At 40.0% G+C, this 20,379-nt stretch overlaps 1 protein-coding gene across 1 annotated transcript; it reads left to right on the forward strand.

Moving 5' to 3' along the window:
• The first annotated feature begins 160 nt into the window (after positions 1–160).
• Positions 161–20,038, forward strand: igsf5b (immunoglobulin superfamily, member 5b). The gene is made up of 10 exons (XM_079673744.1): positions 161–287; positions 3,151–3,246; positions 5,288–5,602; positions 8,745–8,872; positions 10,687–10,852; positions 11,882–12,013; positions 15,662–15,689; positions 16,865–16,953; positions 17,751–17,818; positions 19,429–20,038. The coding sequence occupies exons 2-10, from the start codon at positions 3,198–3,200 to the stop codon at positions 19,537–19,539; spliced, it is 1,086 nt and encodes a 361-aa protein (XP_079529870.1). The 5' UTR covers positions 161–287; positions 3,151–3,197; the 3' UTR covers positions 19,540–20,038.
• Positions 20,039–20,379: the final 341 nt, after the last annotated feature.

Consider the following 20,379-nt stretch of genomic DNA (forward strand, 5'->3'; position numbering starts at 1 on the left):
TCCTTCTAAAAATATATTCTGTATTTCTGCTGTTATTATCATCACCTCCTGTGTTCAACCCCATTTCTTTGTAGAGGGTGGAGGTCTGCTTGTAAAGCCCCCTGGGAAATGGAGCCGTACGAGGGGCATTGTTTGCACTCTGAGTCACTCTGTATTTCCATGTGTGTGAAGCAAGGGGCAAAGTTCCCTCTGAGTTTCGGGTAATATTTAACAGGGAAGTTTTGGGAAAGCATGAGGAAGGAGCAGCATCGTTGACATGTATCCACGGGTTGTGACACCAGGCTGAGGTGAGTCACACCAACACAGTGGGACTTATGGTTATTATTTCACTGAACTTGAGGAATTTATTCAGGATATGATGCTTTCTGCTGTGTCAAAAGAAACTGCATGCTGCAAGATATTTATACACAAGATGTCAGGGGTTTGACGTAATGATACTCTGACATGAGAAGTTCCACCTGTATTCAAGATTACAATTTGTAGTAAGATGTCCTTACATTACTGTCCTATCAAAGCGATTTTCATTTAGGAATTTATGTAAGCTAAAAAAAAATAAAAAACTCATTTTTCTTACTCCAGTATTTTCCAATTTCACTCCTTGTGTACAAATATCAAGCATTTGACTGTGACAGTGACCTTTAATTTGAAAAACAACATATCACATTTTCTGGTGCAGTGGTGCAGAAACAAGTCCTAAAACCCGGAAATAATTAAGTGCTTTTACATGTTCCTGATTGGTCTTAATGGTTGTTGTTTTTTGAACGTATTTTTGGTTTTGAGTCTGAAATAAGGTCTGAAGCTGAAGAGATGTTATTGTCATTTCATTTCACTTATAGCTTACAGTAGCATTAGCTTTTCATTTCTGGCAGTTGTGGAGCCAATATTATTATCTTGTGATTAGTTTAGCTCAGAATAAATTCAAATCTTACAATATATATTTTTTTCCTTCCACACTGTCCTCAGCTTTCTTTAGGAGACACTTTACCAAGAACACATTTTATTTCCAGGATATGAATATATATTTAACACTTTATATACAGGACTGTCTCAGAAAATTAGAATATTGTGATAAAGTTCTTTATTTTCTGTAATGCAATTAAAAAAAAAAAAAAAAATGTCATACATTCTGGATTCATTACAAATCAACTGAAATATTGCAAGCCTTTTATTATTTTAATATTGCTGATTATGGCATACAGCTTAAGAAAACTCAAAAATCCTATCTCAAAAAATTAGAATAGTTCCTCAGACCAAGTAAAAAAAAAAAGATTTATAACAGCAAAACACAATCAAACATTTGAAAATGTCCATTAATGCACTCAGTACTTGGTTGGGAATCCTTTTGCACGGATTACTGCATCAATGCGGCGTGGCATGGAGGCAATCAGCCTGTGGCATTGCTGAGGTGTTATGGATGCCCAGGATGCTTCAATAGCGGCCTTTAGCTCATTAGCATTGTTGGGTCTGGTGTCTTTCAGCTTCTTCTTCACAATACCCCACATATTCTCTATGGGGTTCAGGTCAGGGGAATTTGCAGGCCAATCAAGGACAGTAATGCCATGGTCAGTACACCAGTTACTGGTGGTTTTGGCACTGTGGGCAGGTGCCAGATCATGCTGGAAAATGAATTCCTCATCTCCATAGAGCTTTTCAGCAGACGGAAGCATGTAGTGCTCTAAAATCTCTTGGTACACAGCTGCATTTACTCTGGGCTTGATGAAACACAGTGGACCAACACCAGCAGCTGACATGGCTCCCCAAACCATCGCTGACTGTGGGAACTTCACACTGGATTTCAAGCAACTTGGATTTTGCTCCTCTCCAGCCTTTCTCCAGACTCTGGCGCCTTGACTTCCAAATGAAATACAAAACTTGCTTTCGTCTGAAAAGAGGACTTTGGACCACTGTGCAACTGTCCAGTGCTTCTTTTCCTTAGCCCAAGTCAGACGCCTCTTCCGTTGTCTTGAGTTCAGAAGTGGCTTGACCATGGGAATACGGCTATTGTAGCCCATTTCCCGGACACGTCTGTGAACAGTGACTTTTGATACCTGGACTCCAGCTTCAGTCCACTGTCTTTGAAGCTCCCCCAAATTCTGGAAGCGACTCTTCTTCACAATGCTGTTAAGGCTGCAGTCATCTCTCTTGGTTGTGCAGCGTTTCCTGCCACATTTCCCCCTTCCAACAGACTTTTTGTGGATGTGCTTTGAAACTGCACTCTGTGAACAGCTTGCTCTTTGAGAAATTTCTTTTTGTGTCTTACCCTCCTGATGGAGGGTGTCAATGACGGTCCTCTGGACAGCAGTCAGATCAGCAGTCTTCCCCATACTTGTGATTTAGTTTACTGAACCAAGCTGAGTGTTTTTCAAGGCTCAGGAAACCCTTGCAGGTGTTTCGAGTTAATTAGACGATTCAAGTGATTCGTTGAACACCCTACTAGTATACTTTTTCATGATATTCTAATATTTAGAGATAGGATATTTGAGTTTTCTTAAGCTGTATGCCATAATCAGCAATATTAAAATAATAAAAGGCTTGCAATATTTCAGTTGATTTGTAATGAATCCAGAATGTATGACATTTTTGTTGAAGAACTTTATCACAATATTCTAATTTTCTGAGACAGTCCTGTATGTTTTTTAAAGGCTACAGCTATGCTCTGTAAACTTAAATGCAATTTGGAGAGACTTCACTTGAGTATTTAATTTTCGGTATTCAGTTTAAAATGTACTTTTTACTACATGTATTTTATTGTTTTGCTTTGAAGATTAGATTGAATGAAACTAAACATAATCCACTTATAATTAAAGGTGTATTATTACAGGTTAGGATAAACTTTATTGCTGTATCTCACGTTATTTGTAAAGGCTCTTCCTTTAGCTTATGCCTCATTGAATTGATGAACACTGTATAATGTTCATTATATATATGAAAAATATAATAATAATAATAATAATAATATTTAGAAATTGGCCACCCTGCTGGAGTATGTCTACTTTTGGCCCTTTAAGTATGTTATGCTAATACTTCATTTATTTAATTTGAGAACAATTCTGACTGCAGGACTTGTACTTGATGGTTTTACACTGCTTTTCTTAATTAAATTACTTTGTATACCTCCGGCTGAGAATAACTCAATTATTTTTGTTTCAGGTCCATGCAGCATTGAACAATGGATTGACTCGACAGACTGATTAAACATGGACTTATTTTGTCTGTTGCTGCTCCTCCTCTCATGCAGCATTCAAGGTGAGAGTTCAGCTCAGAACAAACAGCAGCTTGTTTGAGTGTTGGTGTGTCACACAGCGGACAGTAATGTGCATGTTCGGCTCCATCTAGTGCATGCTGTGCTTTGTGGCAGCACGTTTTAAAATAAACCCACCCTCTGATTAGAGCCATGTGATCTATCTGCACTATATCATTAATTTTCTTCCAAATGGTGGCCTATCTAGTTAACAGTAAGATGTAGCCAGTGGTAAGGGGACTCATGGTCCCAATAGGAGCATGCATTACGCTCATTAGACTGCAATTCTCAGATTGCAAAGAAAATACATCTCCGTATAGGATGTCCGAGATATTTCTCGGGCCTAATTTCCCAAACGGATGCATAATTTATGATTTGCACTGCGGTGTACACATCCACCCGAGTGCAGGGATGTGTCTGTGTGTGCATGTGTGTGTAGTTGAGGAGTAGGCCCTCACAGTAGTGCATAGTGTTTTTTTTCTCATGGAGACTTTTTCTATTTTAGCTCTATTCATGTTGTCCTTGTGGCTTTATCAAACTGCAGGGAAGCGTAACCTGCAGAATAATGCCTCGCATGCTGCCCACAGTTACAGATTCATTTACACACTCCTATTTTGGTTGCTATTTCTTCCCTAAATCCTGTTCGCCCTCATTCATGCACCCGGGCAAATCACCCGTCTCCATCTGGACAGCCTCAGTAAGAAAGAGATTTAGGTAGTTGGGCTGTCAATGTCTTTCTTTGTCTCTTTATCCTCTAAGGCTTTATTTCTTCTTTCTTTTTTTCTTTCTTCTCTTTCCTCTTTCTCTTTTCATTTTACTCAATGTCTCTAATACACTTGGTGCTCTAACATGGAAAAGTTTAAATGTTAAAAACATTTATGACGAGAAAAAAAACAGCTCATATTCACTATGTTCCAAGCCCTTAAAACATGAACTCACAATCTAATAAAACAAAGCACGTATAGCGGCCATTTTGTTCTGGTCTTTGAGCGATACGGTTGAAATCTACTTCCTTGCTCATTCTCAATGATATGTATAGGTTTCCTTAGACAAACATCACGTTAGGACATTTCAACTCGGATTTCAAGAATGTACTCTACATGCTCTTTGCATACAGTTAAAAATGTCTCGTAGTGTAAAAAACTGGCAATTCTGTAAAAAATACAATAAAAATATAAATTAATTTACAGAACAATATGTACAATTTAATTTGTACTCAAAAGTTCTTTATAATGTAATGTTTCCCATTGAGAGTAATAATCAAATGTCACAATATTGCAACTCTAAAATGCATCTATTACAATTTTAATGTCATTTATTTTGAGAAGATATTTGAAGAAGTCAGCTTGCTCTGCTAAATGTGCACACCAATGCTAAAGAACTGCAGCATGTGACTGTTGTTAAACTGCTTACATTCAGAATATAGGTCACTTGGGTTTCCCTTACTACTGCTGGTTTGTATATATCGCCATCTTCTTAATTATGATTGGCCTCATATTATTTTGTTATGTGTATGGTCTTTTCAAAGGGAGAATATTGTGGAATACAATAACAACTATTCAATCTGTTTTTGCCGGCTGCCTCGGTCAGGAAAACATGGGATTCAGCAAGACATTGAGATTTGGCTCCCCTTTGTCTCATGCAGGCTAATTTGGCTGAACAGCACCCCATCTGAGTATCTCTGTATCTCCGACCACAGCTTGCAAACTACTTTTACAAAGGGGCACCATATTTTTTTTGCAATCAAATCAGAGCAGATTGGTTTCAGACAGAGGGTGAAAAGAGGTGCTGCAGCACAGGCAGTATGAGAAAAATAAAGAGCTTTTTGAACATTAAAGCATGGAGACATGTCACAGTAGAGACACTACAGTACATACTAATATGAACCTGAAAACAAGTTTTAGTTTTTTAAAAATATATATTTGTCTCCATTACTCAAACTCTCACCAAGAAAGCAAATCAGCGCATCAGCTGATGACTTGATTTGTTTTGTTCCACATTGAAAATAAATGTGTTTAACATCTGTTTCTGATTTGGACACTGCAGTTGGAGCTGCGATGAAGCTGTCTCCTGAAGCGCTGACCGTCCTGCGGGGGGACGACGCGCGGTTCACCTGCACTCCCTCCAAGACCAAGTGGACCGTCATGGTGTGGTTGCTGGACGGCACGGCGGTGCTCACCATCTCCAAGGAGTTTGGCGTCCTGCCGTCCGTCCACCCTAACGTGACGGCAGAGAAAGGCAGCGTCTCATCAGGAGACAGCTGGGTGTTTGTGCTGAAGACCACTGAGAGGCGCAACCAGGGACAACTGACCTGTGACCTCCAGGGCAGTGACAGGAGAACAGCCAGCCTGTTTGTACAAGGTATGTGTGTGTGTCAGAGTGTGTACATGTGTTTGTAACATTGATTTGTAGCAGTAATACAGAAAGTTAGTGTTTACTTCGGCTGCAGAGAATTTCAAAGTCTTGCCTGCAGATGAGAAGTCTCAATTGCAAACTGAGAGATCAGAAACACACTGATTTAACCTTGACGAGACAAAAAGAAGCGTAAAATAAGAAGGGACAAAGCAAAAATCATGTAGCTGCTTTCATTTTGCATACCCCCACATTGCTGTCTCTGAAACACAAAGAGACAGAGAGCATTTCCCCCCAGTGTTCAAGGCGCTCATCTTAATTAAAGTGCCTTTATTCTAATTTCTTTGAAGTGGGGATTCAAGAGTGAGGGTTTTCTGTAAAAGCAAGTGTCGTCTATCGAGGGTGGAAAATCATCTACTGGGCTGTGTGGATGAGTACAGATGCTCGGACATGTTGATTCCACTCTGTGACATTGTTAATGACCGTGGGGGGATATAAATACCAGGTGGAAAGCTGGGGACTCCTCGACAGTCAGACCGGTCTGCAGAGCAGGATTTACACACTGCAGCTGAAGCCCTTCTTCTCCTCTCTGTTGCTGGAGAGTAAAGAGTCCAGGCTTGATAAGAATCAGTCATTCTCTGCAGTTCTGTTAGTGTTGATATCTCAAGCTTGAGAGCTCTGCAGCATTTTGACAAACCTGGGACTCCCTGGTAGTAGTAACCAATACAATTTATTTTTAATAAAAATAAATATAGTTGCACCAGATTGATTTATATATATATTTTAAGAAAAAAATGTTATGCCCTACATTTCCCCCCCAAAATTGAATTAAATATCAATATTATTTTGTTTTGTGTGAAGATGATGCGCTTATATAGCTATATGAGTGAAGATAATACAGTACATGCTTTGAACTTCTAGATAAAGCTACTGTATGCAATTTTCTAAGCAGACCGGAGGGCATGCAGCATATTGATAGATCGCTCATAACATTCATAAGATAATCGACATCTCTCTAGACTCTAGATAAAGACTTGACTTTTACTTTATAAAAACGACTTGTAAGCATCTTTGGGTTTAAAGGGGCCCTATAATGTTCATATCTGTATTTTGTGTCTCTACTGTGACATGTTTGTAAGCTTCAATGTTCTCCGGTCTTTTTACTAAAGCTACAAATTTCACTCTCTGTCTGAAACCAGAGCCCAGTCTGCTCTGATTGGTTAGCTGGCCGGCTCTGTTGTGATCGGTCAACCCCTTAGAGATGTCCCGCCCCTTAGCCTACCACGTACAATATGTTTGAGTTCTAGCCAATAGAAGCACAAGTGTTACATATTGATGTCACCATGTTACAGAAGTAAACAAAGGAGTCAATAGAATATATAAAACAACCCAAAAAACAGAATAGGGCTTCTTTCTGTGTTCTTCTTTGCTGATGAGAGGGAAGTCCAACTTTTTTAAGGAGAGCAGAGAAAGATATGTACATGTTTGACCTCAGAAAATGAATAATCAAAGATAGGGACCCATCCCCACTCACTCTGATATGTTTTGTTCAGCCTTTTTGTTCAAAGATTGCCATGTTTGGACTCTTTTGACCTTCAGCTTATTTCCACCTGTACAAACCTAACTCAGCAAAAAGAAAATCTGCGTGGAAACATCCTCTCTGCAAAAAAGCAAAGGGAAACAAAAACCAATGACCCATCACCTCCAATATATTACACAGAGAGCCTCCATCGCTGCCAACACCACAAATCCGCACTGACATATGCAGCCATTAACAGTACTGCATGGTGAATCAGGCCCTCGAGTCTGGACGCACAGGATCACTATGGCCTGACACAGCCTTTGAATTAATTGTGCATCCTGGCACGCCCAGTTAACAGTCAGCAACTCTGCCTGTGATTTGTGTACTGCAGCTTCAGATATACTGCTGGAGCGAAGCCACAAATCCACTGCCGCCTGGCTGCCTCTGCATGCTATCGTCAACACTCCCTGCTTTAATTGTCCAGTATGAGGATGATGTAAATATGACAACACACTCCTGCCTGCTTATGCCTCTCACTCGCTTGCACATTCAATTGACTAAATCAATACGGTTGTACGCACTGTTGAGCAGGTTCTGCAGTGAAGGCTGCAGAAAAGGAGAAGTGTTCAATAGAACTCAAAGAGCGAACATGCCTGTGATGTTTGGTCCGTAGAGGCATAGCCCCCTCCTCATTGGAGTGAGTTCACTCCCACACACTCAGGCCATGGGTTATCATGCAAATAAGAGTTCTGCACACAAACATATAAAAGTCTCAATGCAGCAAGTTCCCCTGCAGAAAGAGTTATCTGAGGACTCCCCGCCTCTTAAGGACTGCAACAGCAGCTGAAAGTCTTTTCCCTACAGTGATCAACCAACCTTACGAAACCTTATTTCAGGGATCACTTAAATCGGAGCTTAGGGAGAGAGTGCTGATGGCGTTCCTTTCTCTCTATTCAGACGTATCAATCTGCCATGATCGCCCAGAGCTGCTCCTCAGTCAATGCAAATGAGGCCCGCCAACCTTTACCCAACAGCTCTGAGTTCACTCTTCCTAGAATTGGACCGTACGATGTTTATGACACCAAAATCAGGCATCAAATAAAAGCTCCTGGAGAAAAGGGAAAGCCAATAATGCGTACAAAACATCTGAGGATTTGAACCTAAATCCACACAGACATGTCATCCGCTTAGACAAAGCACCGGAGCTTCTGTAATTATCTTTCTGTCTGTAGCAATTGTCTGTTGCATCTACCGACTTTGGTTCTGCCAGACAATAGACTTCACATATGAGATACTATATCTCCCGAGGCCTTAAGTGGCTTATTTGGCTGGCAGGGAAGGAGATGAAGGGGAGAAGAGAGAAGCATTCGTCAGGCAATTGAGACTTTGAGACATGCGATCAATCACCCGGGACGAATGAAATCCGTCTCTTGTAATCGAGCGGGCCATCTGGAGAGGTGATGCTCATCTTTGGGTACAGAAATATGCATGCAAATAACAGAAACACATCGATTCCTAACAGCTGTAGGTATACTAAACCTATAAGGTACATACATATTCATACATGCAAGCACAAAAATAAGAACAAATAAAGTGTGTAAATGTAGCCTACTTCTCTTCTGATTGCAGAAAAGGGCAGCGTCAAAGTGATCGGGGACTCTAGTCTAGTTTTCAAGGGTCAGTCAGTTCTGTTTGGATGCCACGCTGAGGGATGGTACCCTCTACCCACTCTGCAATGGCATGTGAATAACAAAACAGTGAGTAGACACATCCTCCTCAGTACTGTCTGTCTGAGAACTAACCACCGTTTTTCATATTAGAGAACAGCATCAATGTTGCTAATGCGAAGACACACAACTTATTGTGATATTGTAGAAGTGGTGAGCCAAATCAACTTGCTAATCCCATTAAATACAGCGCTAGCGACGCAGCGGGTGGACGTGTTGAGCTTAAATGCCCAACAGATTGATTAAGAAATAACTAATCAACATACAGTAGGTGTGATGGACCCACACTCTAAAGTAGATCTAGTGTTTTATTAATATTAGACGTGATGAAAGCAAGCCATTACATAAAGCCTGAACATTTCTGTGGCAGCGTTAGCTAGCAGTCTTTCTCCTGTAATTGTACGTAAGCCAGGCTAACAGGAAACCCATGAACAAAACTTAAATGTCTTAAACTTCTGTCAACTTAAATGTAAATGTTATGTATAATATGTTGAAAAAACGTTGTGGTGAAGTAAGTCTAGTTGAATGTTATGTTGAAATGTTGTTTCGTCAATACAAAGTCAGGGGAATTCCATACTCTTGTCGGTCCAAAAAAAAGAAAGACACAAGAACTACCATCTTTGAAAAAACACATACGTTTATTAACACAAGTAAAGGGTGAAACATTCAAGGAAAAGGAACATGAGATAAAAGCTTCTATTCGACCACAGATAATGGATCATAGTGTCCACTACAACATTATATTTTTTCAAACACAAATTTCCCCAAAGACCTGAGTAGAGTACTCTCAGCTGCATTTGGATTACAGCATTACAAGAGACACTTTTGTTTTGCCAATTTCTAAATTAAATAACATCACAGACCTCTTTGTGAACATTGTTACACAAACCACTTTCATTTGATGCCCCTGTAAATAAGTACATGCTGTAATTGTGTGCCTGTGCAGAGCCAGATAAGGTGCATAATCATTTTCAGGCTTTCCGTTTCTTTTCCACACCCTTTAGGAAACTGTCCTCTGCTTTTACAGGGGTCAAAACAACATCAAGTTATTACCATTTATTACCTCTGGAAAAGACACCCTGCTGTAAAATCTTCTCAAGTGTAATTGTTTGCTTCTAATGGTATTAAGCCTCATTACACAGGTGGGAACTACAGCCGCTGAATGCACCGTTCAATTGTCTGGATACAAATCTGAAAACAGATGTGACATCTCCGGGGAGCTCAGCCTTTTTAAATCTCAGCAATTTAACTAAAACATGGTCACAGCCAAAGATGCTGCTCTTGCAGTAATAAGTAGTGCACCTTTCTTACTGTCCTAATGTGCACAATGTAGGGACTGCTTTTTTTTCTTTTGTTTTCTTAGTTATGTTCTCTGTATTTTATATGTTTGTGTTATGTGTAACGTTGCTGCCTTCTTGGCCAGGTCAGCATTGAAAATTAGATTTTATCTCAATGCTTTTATTTGGTTAAATAAAAACAAAATAAGATGGAAGACAGATTATTTACTTCAGTAAAAGTAGCAGTAGTTTTTTTTCAAAATTCTGCGCATGTGTTGTCAAGTTGATGAAGATGTATTTCATTTGCATGTGTGTTTTTATATTTGAGGCTGCAGTACGTTTCACCTAATGGAATTGTTTTGGGCCGTTTGTACCTGTCGAAAACCATAGAAAGCGCTATGTATACAACGTACTTAAAAAACACACAAAAAACCATTTGTTTTATGTTTTCACTTTTGGTCTTATACAGTGTTTTCACAGAATAACAGATACATCCTGTCTAGTTAGATGTCCACCGTCCAAATGAATAAACAGAATACAAATAAACCAATTATCTCTCTCTCTAAGGTGAGTCAGGGTGATTACAACATCAGCAGTGAAGAGTCGGGAGAGAGCCTCTTCACTGTGAGCAGTAACCTCAGTGTTACAGCAGCAAAGAGCTCTTATGTGGATTGTCTGGCCTCCGTGTCTGCACTCCGGACACCGCTGAGGAGCAGCTTCCGCCTGACAGTGGGTGAGAGGACGCATTCATGTGTTTTTCATTAAATAACACAACATATTTTCTCCGTCCTTGCTTCAGGGTTTGAAGGGTTTGTTATAATTGAAATCCGTTACGGGTACCATTTAAAACAATCTAACCAACTCTGAGTTTCACAATATAAAAATTATGTAACCTGATTATATATCAATAAGATGTTTTGTTTTACTTAAAGAGGCCCTATTATGCTTTTGGGGGTTTTCCCTTGCATGTAGTGTGTGTTCTATAGGTTTGTATGCATGTAAATGGTCTGCAAAGGCTAAAATCCCTGTGTTTCTCTCCCACCCCCCCACCGTGACATCACTATGTAACACTCACACGCTCCAACACATTGTACATGGTAGACTAAGGGGCGGGACATCTCTAAGCGGTCGACTAACCACAACACCATCGAATGGAATGCAAATAAATAAAAGAAAATAGAAATATCAATGCATTTGATATTGAGGTAATCCAAAAGTAACAAAAAGCAATCAAGTCACATTACTTTTATATTGTGACTCTCAATATACATTTTTCTGCACGTAACTAGTATTAGTAACAGAATACATTTTTAAAGTAACCCTCCCAACCCTTTAAATAACATAATTATACAGTGAAGACTCTCTCTTTGCTCCGTCCTAGTTTGGTATGTCTCTTCATTTCTTCTCTCTTGTTCAACCCGCCTCTCTTTGTGTGCTTCACTTTGTTCTTTCCCCCTGTGAAGCATTATTATTGAAGAATAGAGTGGAACAGAAAGAAGCTCTCAGATCAAAAACTGCATGAGTTTGCATCAAAGAGCCTCAAATACAAATGCATTATCATCTTATTAATGTTCCATTTGTAATTCTTGTTTGACATTTTTCTTATTTAAATCTACTCTGTAAAAACCCCTCATGCACACCACTTCAAATGGAAAGCAAATTGAACAAGGCTTTCTTTACACTGTGTCTGCATCTCTGTGATTGGATTGCAGAGTAACAACACTGCTTCAGCGTTTCACCCACATGTGACTTCCTCTCTTAGTGGCAGAGGTGGTGCAGCTGGAGGACGGCTGCACGGTGCCTCTGGCAGCGATGGCCTCCCTCTCTGCGATTCTGCTGCTCCTCCTGCTCTGCATCTGCACTGTCCTCTGCTACAGACACAGGAGACAAGCAAGTATGCACTTCTCTTTTACTTCAATTGGTAACAAAAAAAAGAAAAGATGTCACCTCCCCCCACACTTCTTCCAGTTGAGACTCCACACTACCCCTCGATGGCCTTCACCAAGAGCATGCAGTATATTTTCTGACAGAGGAAGAACATTAGTTGTCAGCACAGAGCATTTGTTCTTCTTTTGAAACAGCAGCAGCACAAAGGTTAGAGAAGTGTGTGTACTGCGTGACTTCAGGGCGTGAAATCCAAGGAAAACTGGGACAATTCCAACAGAAGGGCAAAGACTTTTAACCTTAAAACCCACAGGAAACTCAACTCGTGAGAAATAAATGTACAAAGATGATTCAAGGTTCAAGGCTTTTATCATGCATACGTACATAGCTACAGTGTAGTTATGACGATGAACTTCTTAGGTCACAGGCTACTCCAACAGTGCAACACAATAAAAACTGAAAAAATAGTGCAAGTAAATACAAAAAGAAACTTAGTAAAATAGTGAAATAGTGCAATAAGAGTCTATATACAAGTGATTGGAATATGATATATTAGATATATAATTTGTAAATTGCAGCCAGATGAATGTTATGGAGTTTGGGAGTTTGGCGAGTAACAGATTACATGTAGCAGAATTACGTTATCCGGATACATAAAAAGGTAACTGTATTCCCTTATAGTTAAATAAAAGAAGACATGCATTCATCCATGAAGAAACAAACTCGAGAACAAGAATCCTGCAGGTTCACATCCTATCTATAAACCCAACAGGATGAAGTGCTACTGCATAAGTGCTACTTGCAGAACAGATGTACTTTTCTTTTTTATTGGCCAAAGTGCATTGGAAACGGAACGGAATATGTGTAGACTTTCTGCTGTCCGGAAATCAATGTGGAACTCGTTCCACCATTTTGGGGCCAGGATAGCAAACGGGCCTGTTTTAATTAAGGGGTATGAGTCCCTCTTCGCAGCGAGGGAGTGGCTCGCTGATTGGCTGACGTAGATTGAAGTGCATGTGTATGGTTTAACAATGTCCTGTATGTAGGAAGGACCATATCCATTGACAGCACGGTAGGCCAGTACCAGTGTCTTGAAGTGGATTTGGGCAGTGAGAGAAGGGAGCAGAGGAGCGGTGCATTGTGGGAAAACATATGGAGGTTGAAGACCAGTTGGGCTGCTGGTTTCTCGATGAGTGTCTGATGTTGCAGAGAGTGTATCTGCAGAAGTGAGTTGTTGCAGCGATGTTAAAAGTGAAGGACAGTTGGTCAGCTAGCGTCACGCCCAGATTCCTTGAAGTCTGAGTCAGGGAAACAACAGAGGTGCCGATGTTAATAGAAAGGTCATGGATTGGAGAGTCCTTACTTTGAAGGAAAAGCAGTTCAGTCTTTTTACTGAAAATATGCTTTATTAGCAGGATTCGAATGTTCCAATACATTTTAAAATAAAGAGCGGTATATTAGATAACTTGTGCACACATTGTGACACTTCTCAAAACACAGAGAGAAATGTGTCTCGAGTGAAACCAGGGATAATATTATCTTATTTTAAAAAGCATTTGCAAGTAAATGTTTTGTATTCTGTTTTGTAGTCCACTATTTGGAATAGGCAGGTAAAAACGTTCAATTGGACAGTTATTGTGAGTGAAGGGGATGGTCATAGGTTTATATCTAAAGTCGGTTCCGATACCGGGCATTGAGATGTGCAGATGAGGTGACCGTTGTTTGGTGGGACGTGGCGACCTTGATCAAGCAATCAACCTGTTTACTAAAAGGATTACAGGTGCCGGTACACTCGCTGATACTGTACCTCGGGGAACTTGAGGTCCTGACTATCAGTGGGATCCTGCCGGTTCAATATGGCAGAATTGTTATAAGAGGACACTATAGATAGATGGATAGATGGATGGATGGATGGATAGATGGATAGATGGATAGATGGATAGATGGATAGATGGATAGATGGATAGATGGATGGATGGATAGATAGATAGATAGATAGATCGATGGATAGATGGATGGATGGATGGATGGATGGATGGATGGATAGATGGATAGATAGATAGATGGATGGATAGATAGATAGATGGATAGATGGATAGATAGATAGATAGATAGATAAATGGATGGATGGATGGATGGATGGATGGATGGATGGATGGATGGATGGATGGATGGATGGATAGATGGATGGATGGATGGATGGATGGATGGATAGATGGATGGATGGATAGATGGATGGATGGATGGATGGATGGATAGATGGATGGATGGATAGATGGATGGATGGATGGATAGATGGATAGATGGATAGATGGATGGATGGATGGATAGATGGATAGATGGATGGATGGATGGATGGATGGATGGATAGATGGATGGATGGATAGATGGATGGATGGATGGATGGATGGATAGATGGATGGATGGATGGATAGATGGATGGATGGATGGATGGATGGATGGATAGATGGATGGATGGATGGATAGATGGATAGATGGATGGATAGATGGATAGATGGATGGATGGATGGATAGATGGATGGATAGATGGATAGACAGATAGATGCATTCCAGGTCTAACCATAGGGTGTTAAATAACTAATTGAATTACGAGCGATAGCTAGCTAGATAGCTAACATTTGCTGGCTAGCTTTTTAGATGGGTAACCAAGTAGATAGGGGGCGGGGCAACATAAAGTGAATAGACGCTATTCTCTCATTCCCCATACTGCTCACAACCCAGATGATTTGTGATGAATCCACACTTTTTGTCACCTCTCCAAACAGAGAGACCAATGCTTTGCCAAGTCGTAGTGCTAAACTTGTGTGACGTTGTAAAAAAAGTCTGGCCAGGGAAGAAGAATCTCCAAAGGGGATCGTTGTTCTGTAGCACGAGGAGGCGGAGGAGCCCTGTTTGTGCGTGATAACAAAAAAGTGGCCCTAAGTCACACATTTGGAAGTCAATGTAATCCCCATGACTGATGCAGGACCATTGCGAATCATGGCACTAGTTTAGAGCTAAGGGATTATCATAAAGCAGGTGTGACCTTTCTCCCGCGGCGGCTGGTTCTGCACCTGAGACGTCTGATTCTTCGTCTAAATTAACTTCACGAGGGTGTTTCACATGTTAGAGGATGTGACATGCCTCCTAGCCACTAAGCTGTTCTTTGAGTAATCCACCTCAATGGGGAGAAATGTATGCTTTGTAAATATCGGGGAAAAGAGGGATCTTATAAAGTCACCCTCAAAGACTTTGGCCAGCATGACAGCAGGGATTTAAAATATAATGACTAAGGCAATTCCTCTCGGTGTAAAAGGAGCAGTTTATACGTCTCCTGAGGCGTGGGCACCATCTGCACCATTGTTATATTGTTGTGTGTTTTCACCGCGGCCAGGAGGACCTTTGGCAAAGCTGTGCGACAAAACTCATTAACACTCAACTCCAGCTTTCTCCGGGGAATTGAAAACTGACTGGAGGCGATGATATTAGTGAAGAATCCAAAACTAATAAACGCAGTATTTACAGCTTTCATATTGCTGCAGACGCAGTGAGCAAGCACAATGATTTTGTGGTCAATGTACTGAGAATAATAAAGTTAAAGCTGCTCACGGCTCGTAATCATTCTTTAAAGTTAATGCCTCATGTTTTTACCTTTCAGAGCAGAGCCCACAGGAGGCGGCAATAAGGTAAGATTTAAGAGCTCTGCTTCTTCTGCTTTACGAGGCTGTTTTTAAAACAAAGAAAACATTGGATTTTCTCCACCTTTCAAACTAACAAAAATAACTTTAAGATCAATTGTGACCTAAGGAGAAAGCAGCAGCCTATAATCTGTGAAAGAGTCAGAGAGTCCATTTTTACTTAAAATAAGGGAATAAGGGAGTAATCGATTACATGTAATAGGATTATGTAATTAGGATTTAAAAAAAGGAAACTGTACTCCCTTACAGTTACATAAAAAAAGAACTAATTGGATTACTGGTACATTTTTAAAGAATGGTTATTACTGGCAGGTTCCACATTTCAAAATATAGATTAATATATTATAGGTAGACGTACTGTCTGAATATTTTTAAACTTTACATATCATTTAAAAGGAGACATTTTTTATACTAAATATCTTGGTTTGATCACATTGTTCTGTTGTCTTACATAGAGTATTTTGTATTTTGTGTCTCTACATGTTTCCATGTTCAAAAAGCTCTTTTTTTCTCATACTGCCTGTGCTGCAGCACCTCTTTTCACCCTCTGTCTGAAAACCATCGCCCAGTGTGCTCTGATTGGTTAGCTCTGTTGTGATTGGTCAACCGCTTAGAGATGTCCCGCCCCTTAGCCTATCACGTACAATGTGATCCATAGTGATGTCACTATGTTCCGGAAGTAAACAAAGAAGTCCAATGGAGGTTATATTTCTTCTGTATTCTTGATACTTAGAAGAGGTTTCTGATTTTTTTTACAGGCAACTAGTAATTGTAATGGATTACATTTCAATAGTTTAGTAATGAATGGGCTCTTATTGTTCCTCATTATTAAATACAATTAAAGACATGAGTTTGCAATAATCATTAAAAAATTGAACAGCTTAATTAAGATTCAGATTTTCCTCGGCTCATTTAAGAAGCAGATATATTATGCATTATTTGTCTAGGCAGCTGGGACACATTTTATAGCTTCCCCTCTAATAAAATTAACTGAAAAATGATGATGTACATGTTTTGTATCCATCAAATTACTTTATGACGAAAAAAACACAGAGGCGCCTGATATACTGAAGCTTTGTGAGAAAATAAAATGGTCTGCCTCTGCGTATCCCAGCTAAATGTTTAAATCCTTTCTATTGGACCGCTCATCTGGCCATTTGCAGGTTTGACCAATCAGTGAGCGGGAGAAGCTTGGTTGCTGAGGCGACAAGGGGGAAGGTCAACCTGGGATACTCGAGTGAGGGCCCCACAGGTGAGAGAGGGCAACTGTCAATTTCAATTTACCACAATGGTGGTTGAGTCAAACAGTAAAAAATGATCAGCTCGTATGTCTTTTCCTAACCATTATACCTTAGCCTCAGGGTCAGGGGGTTGAGAAAAGAAGTGAACAAGAATATATCAAGGTTGCGGAGAAATTGTAGTTATTTCTCACGTAAATGTCCTATGGTGGCCGACAGGGGCAAAGACTTACACATAAGGGGAAACTCGCTGCACATTTAAAAATGCAAAAATATAAAAAAACAAATGTGCCAAAACATCTCCACCAACTTGACAACACATGCGCAGCTTTTAGGAAACATTCACCAAGTTGTATGATGATGAAAAATGCGTAGCGTTTACTTAAAGTGCTGCATAAACAAAATGCTGCACTTACAAAAAACTGCAAGAAGCTCAAAACACAACGGAAGCTATGGGACACTAAAAAGTGATGCACACAGCTGGGACTGGAGCGCTTGTTTACTTTCGGGATTATAAAGTTGACCTATGTCAAAGAGTTGACCGCATCCCAGGACTAACAGTAACACAATGTTTTAAGGAACTACTTGCAAATGGTCAGTTGAGCAGCCCCATTATATGTAGGATTAAAAATCTATCAAATCATATTTAGATATTTTTGAACTCAGACAGAAACAAAAGATGGAATTAGACCCAGGATGCTGAGTTGACTTGACTTCTGAGCCATTACAATGCTTATTTCCTACTATTTAGCTGCTTAACATCCGAATTGTTAGATCAAATCTGGATAATTTGCTGTTTCTCCCCCTGCAGACCCAGCTTACAGCGAGCTAAACCTGGAAACTCGTAGGCAGCAGCAGGACTTTGTCAGCTTTCTCAAGGTAAGAGAAGGTGGGAGGGCAGAGAGAGTGAGAAAGAAATAAAAAGCCACAGAAAGACATCCTAAAGGTCCACTGCAGCAGAAAAATGTTAATTCTGCGGTTGGATTTTCTGCCACCTCCTCCTGTATGGAGAAGGAAATGCTTTACTGTTGCACCACCGCTGGCCTCCCGTCCTGCTCCCTGACAGGAATGTAGAATATAATGCTTTTTGTCACTTCATGGCCCTATTTTTAGCCTTCGGGACTCTGTCTCCATCCTAAATTGAAGCCTCACTGAGACGCGCGGTTATTACATTTTTGTCTGTCAATGCTCCTCTTGCCCTGTCATTATTCTAGCTTGTCAAAGATGTTGAGTTTAGGGCGGCAGTGATTCAGTCTGTAGGGGATTGGAGTTTGGACCGAAGGGTCGCCGGTTCACGTCCCGATCGGACCAAACAATACAGAGTGTGGACTGGTAATGGAGAGGAGCCAGTTCACCTCCTGGGCCACTGCCGAAGTGCCCTTGAGCAAGGCACCTAACCCCCAACTGGCGCCGGCGCTAGACTGGCTGCTCCGCTCTGACCTTTCAACTGCATGTGCATGTATGCATATAACTGTGTGTGTATTTGTATATGTATATGCATGATGTAAAAAGTTTGTACTGTGTGTATAAACCTGTGACGGTATAAAACGCATGTGTGTGTAGTACGACAGAGTGGAAACTGAATTTCTAAAATGTAATAAAGGTCCTTCTTCTTCTTCTTCTTCTTGAGCATGTAAGGTCTCTGTGTGCTTTTTAAAATGTATTATTTGGTATTTTTCACTTAAAGAGGCCTTATTCTGCTCATGTTCAGTTTCAAAGTTGTATTTTGTGTCTCGACTGTGACATATTTTCATGCTTTAATGTTCAAAAAGCTCTTTATTTTTCTCATACTGCCTGTGCTGCAGCACCTCTTTTCACCCTCTGTCTGAAACCAGAGCCCAGTCTGCTCTGATTGGTTAGCTGGCCGGCTCTGTTGTGATTGGTCAACCGCTTAGAGATGTCCCGACCCTTAGCCTATCACCTACAATGTGTTGGTGCGCTAGCCAATAGATGCATGAGTCTTATATGATGTCACTATGTACCGTAAGTTAACAAAGGAGTCCAATGGAGGTGGTTCAGGCAGTTCATTACCCCCTTGCGTTTTCCTTTGACTGCCTACAGCTGCAAATCCTGAAATCAACAAATACATTGTATTGATTCCGGATACCAAACTGTGTTGCTGTCTTTCGTAATTTACTGGTATCAAATAATAATAAATGGAGGTACTGGTTTAGGTTGCCTGTTTTCCAATTACATCTGCTGTTGCTGTTGAGGTCACAAGTTGAGCTCTGATTCACTGTCTGTGCAGTAATGACTCTGAGTTTGGTAATAGGGCGATTACCTTATCTGCAGGTAATAAATGTGTCGCTTACTCCCTTCTGCGGGGGGACTGTACACGGCACTATTTGGAAACACAAAATCTTCCACAGTGTCACTGCAGCTCTTTTGTAGCAGAAAGGTTTAAGTACAGGAATCTATATGATTGTCGACGATATGCAACGCTGCAGAAAATGGCCTGTCACTAAAGGTGAATGTAATGCTGTGTTCAGGTCCCCGATGTGGTGTCCTCCAGCAGCCGCTCTCTGCACGACGACAGCCAGGCACAGGTGTGTCTCTCAGAGGAAACCGCCAAGAACATCAGGAGAATAACCACAGTTTAATATGTTTCATATTATATTACTTGATATAAAAAGAATGTATACTGTTGTTCGTAAGTGGGCCACTAACAAGCAATTTGTACGGTGTAATGTTCTATGTTTTTTTATAAAGCTAAAGGCTAATGTTATGTGCGTAAGTGTACTGCACAATTATTTTTGAAGTTATATTTGAACAAACTACTAACACAGCTGATGCACAGTTCATCAAAAGAAAAGGTTGCTTGGTCTCCTAACCTAAATATTATAAAGATATATATTTGTGTTTGTCTGCTTTCAAATGTAATGGATTGTCCCTCACTATGCAAATGTACACCTCTGTTATTATATATCCCTGTGTTAATGTATATAGTTTATTGTATAAAATGTTAAAACATGCATATCAACCATAAAAAAGGGGATAATGACAACAGAGAGATTTTCTTTTCACACTGCTCCTTAATTGCAGATCCTTTGTAAATGGTAAAATATAACAATTATCTACTGAATAAAGAATTGCAAAACATTTATTGATATTTGTTTACCTTTAGCATGTAATGCATCTTTAAAACTTTTAAACAGTTTTTTGGAATAAACACTAAACACTTTTAAATGTCCTTAAGGCTATAGAATTGCAGACCAAAGTAATACAGGTTGCATTTCAAGAAAAAATAAATAAAGCTTATTTGAACTTTGGTCTTGGTTTTGCAGCTTTGGGGCTCCATTTCTATTTGTATGGTTACAATTTAAAGCAATTAAGTGAATTGCTGGAATCTGATATTGCTGTAAAATGATCAAACATTTTCTAGATGAATGTAAATATTTAATTTGAAGGTCAAATTATCTGTAGAGTTCCATTATCAAACC

The sequence above is a fragment of the Notothenia rossii genome, assembly GCF_949606895.1.
Source record: "Notothenia rossii genome assembly, chromosome: 4".
In the NCBI taxonomy this organism is placed as follows: domain Eukaryota; kingdom Metazoa; phylum Chordata; class Actinopteri; order Perciformes; family Nototheniidae; genus Notothenia; species Notothenia rossii.

What these genes read in the sequence shown, in the direction of transcription:
- igsf5b (XM_079673744.1), top strand. Translation starts at nt 3,198, where the DNA reads ATGGACTTATTTTGTCTGTTGCTGCTCCTCCTCTCATGCAGCATTCAA. An exon ending in GGCATGTGAATAACAAAACA is followed by an intron (nt 8,873 to 10,686) that starts GTGAGTAGACAC and finishes TCTCTCTCTAAG; the next exon opens with GTGAGTCAGGGTGATTACAA. An exon ending in CTCGAGTGAGGGCCCCACAG is followed by an intron (nt 16,954 to 17,750) that starts GTGAGAGAGGGC and finishes CTCCCCCTGCAG; the next exon opens with ACCCAGCTTACAGCGAGCTA.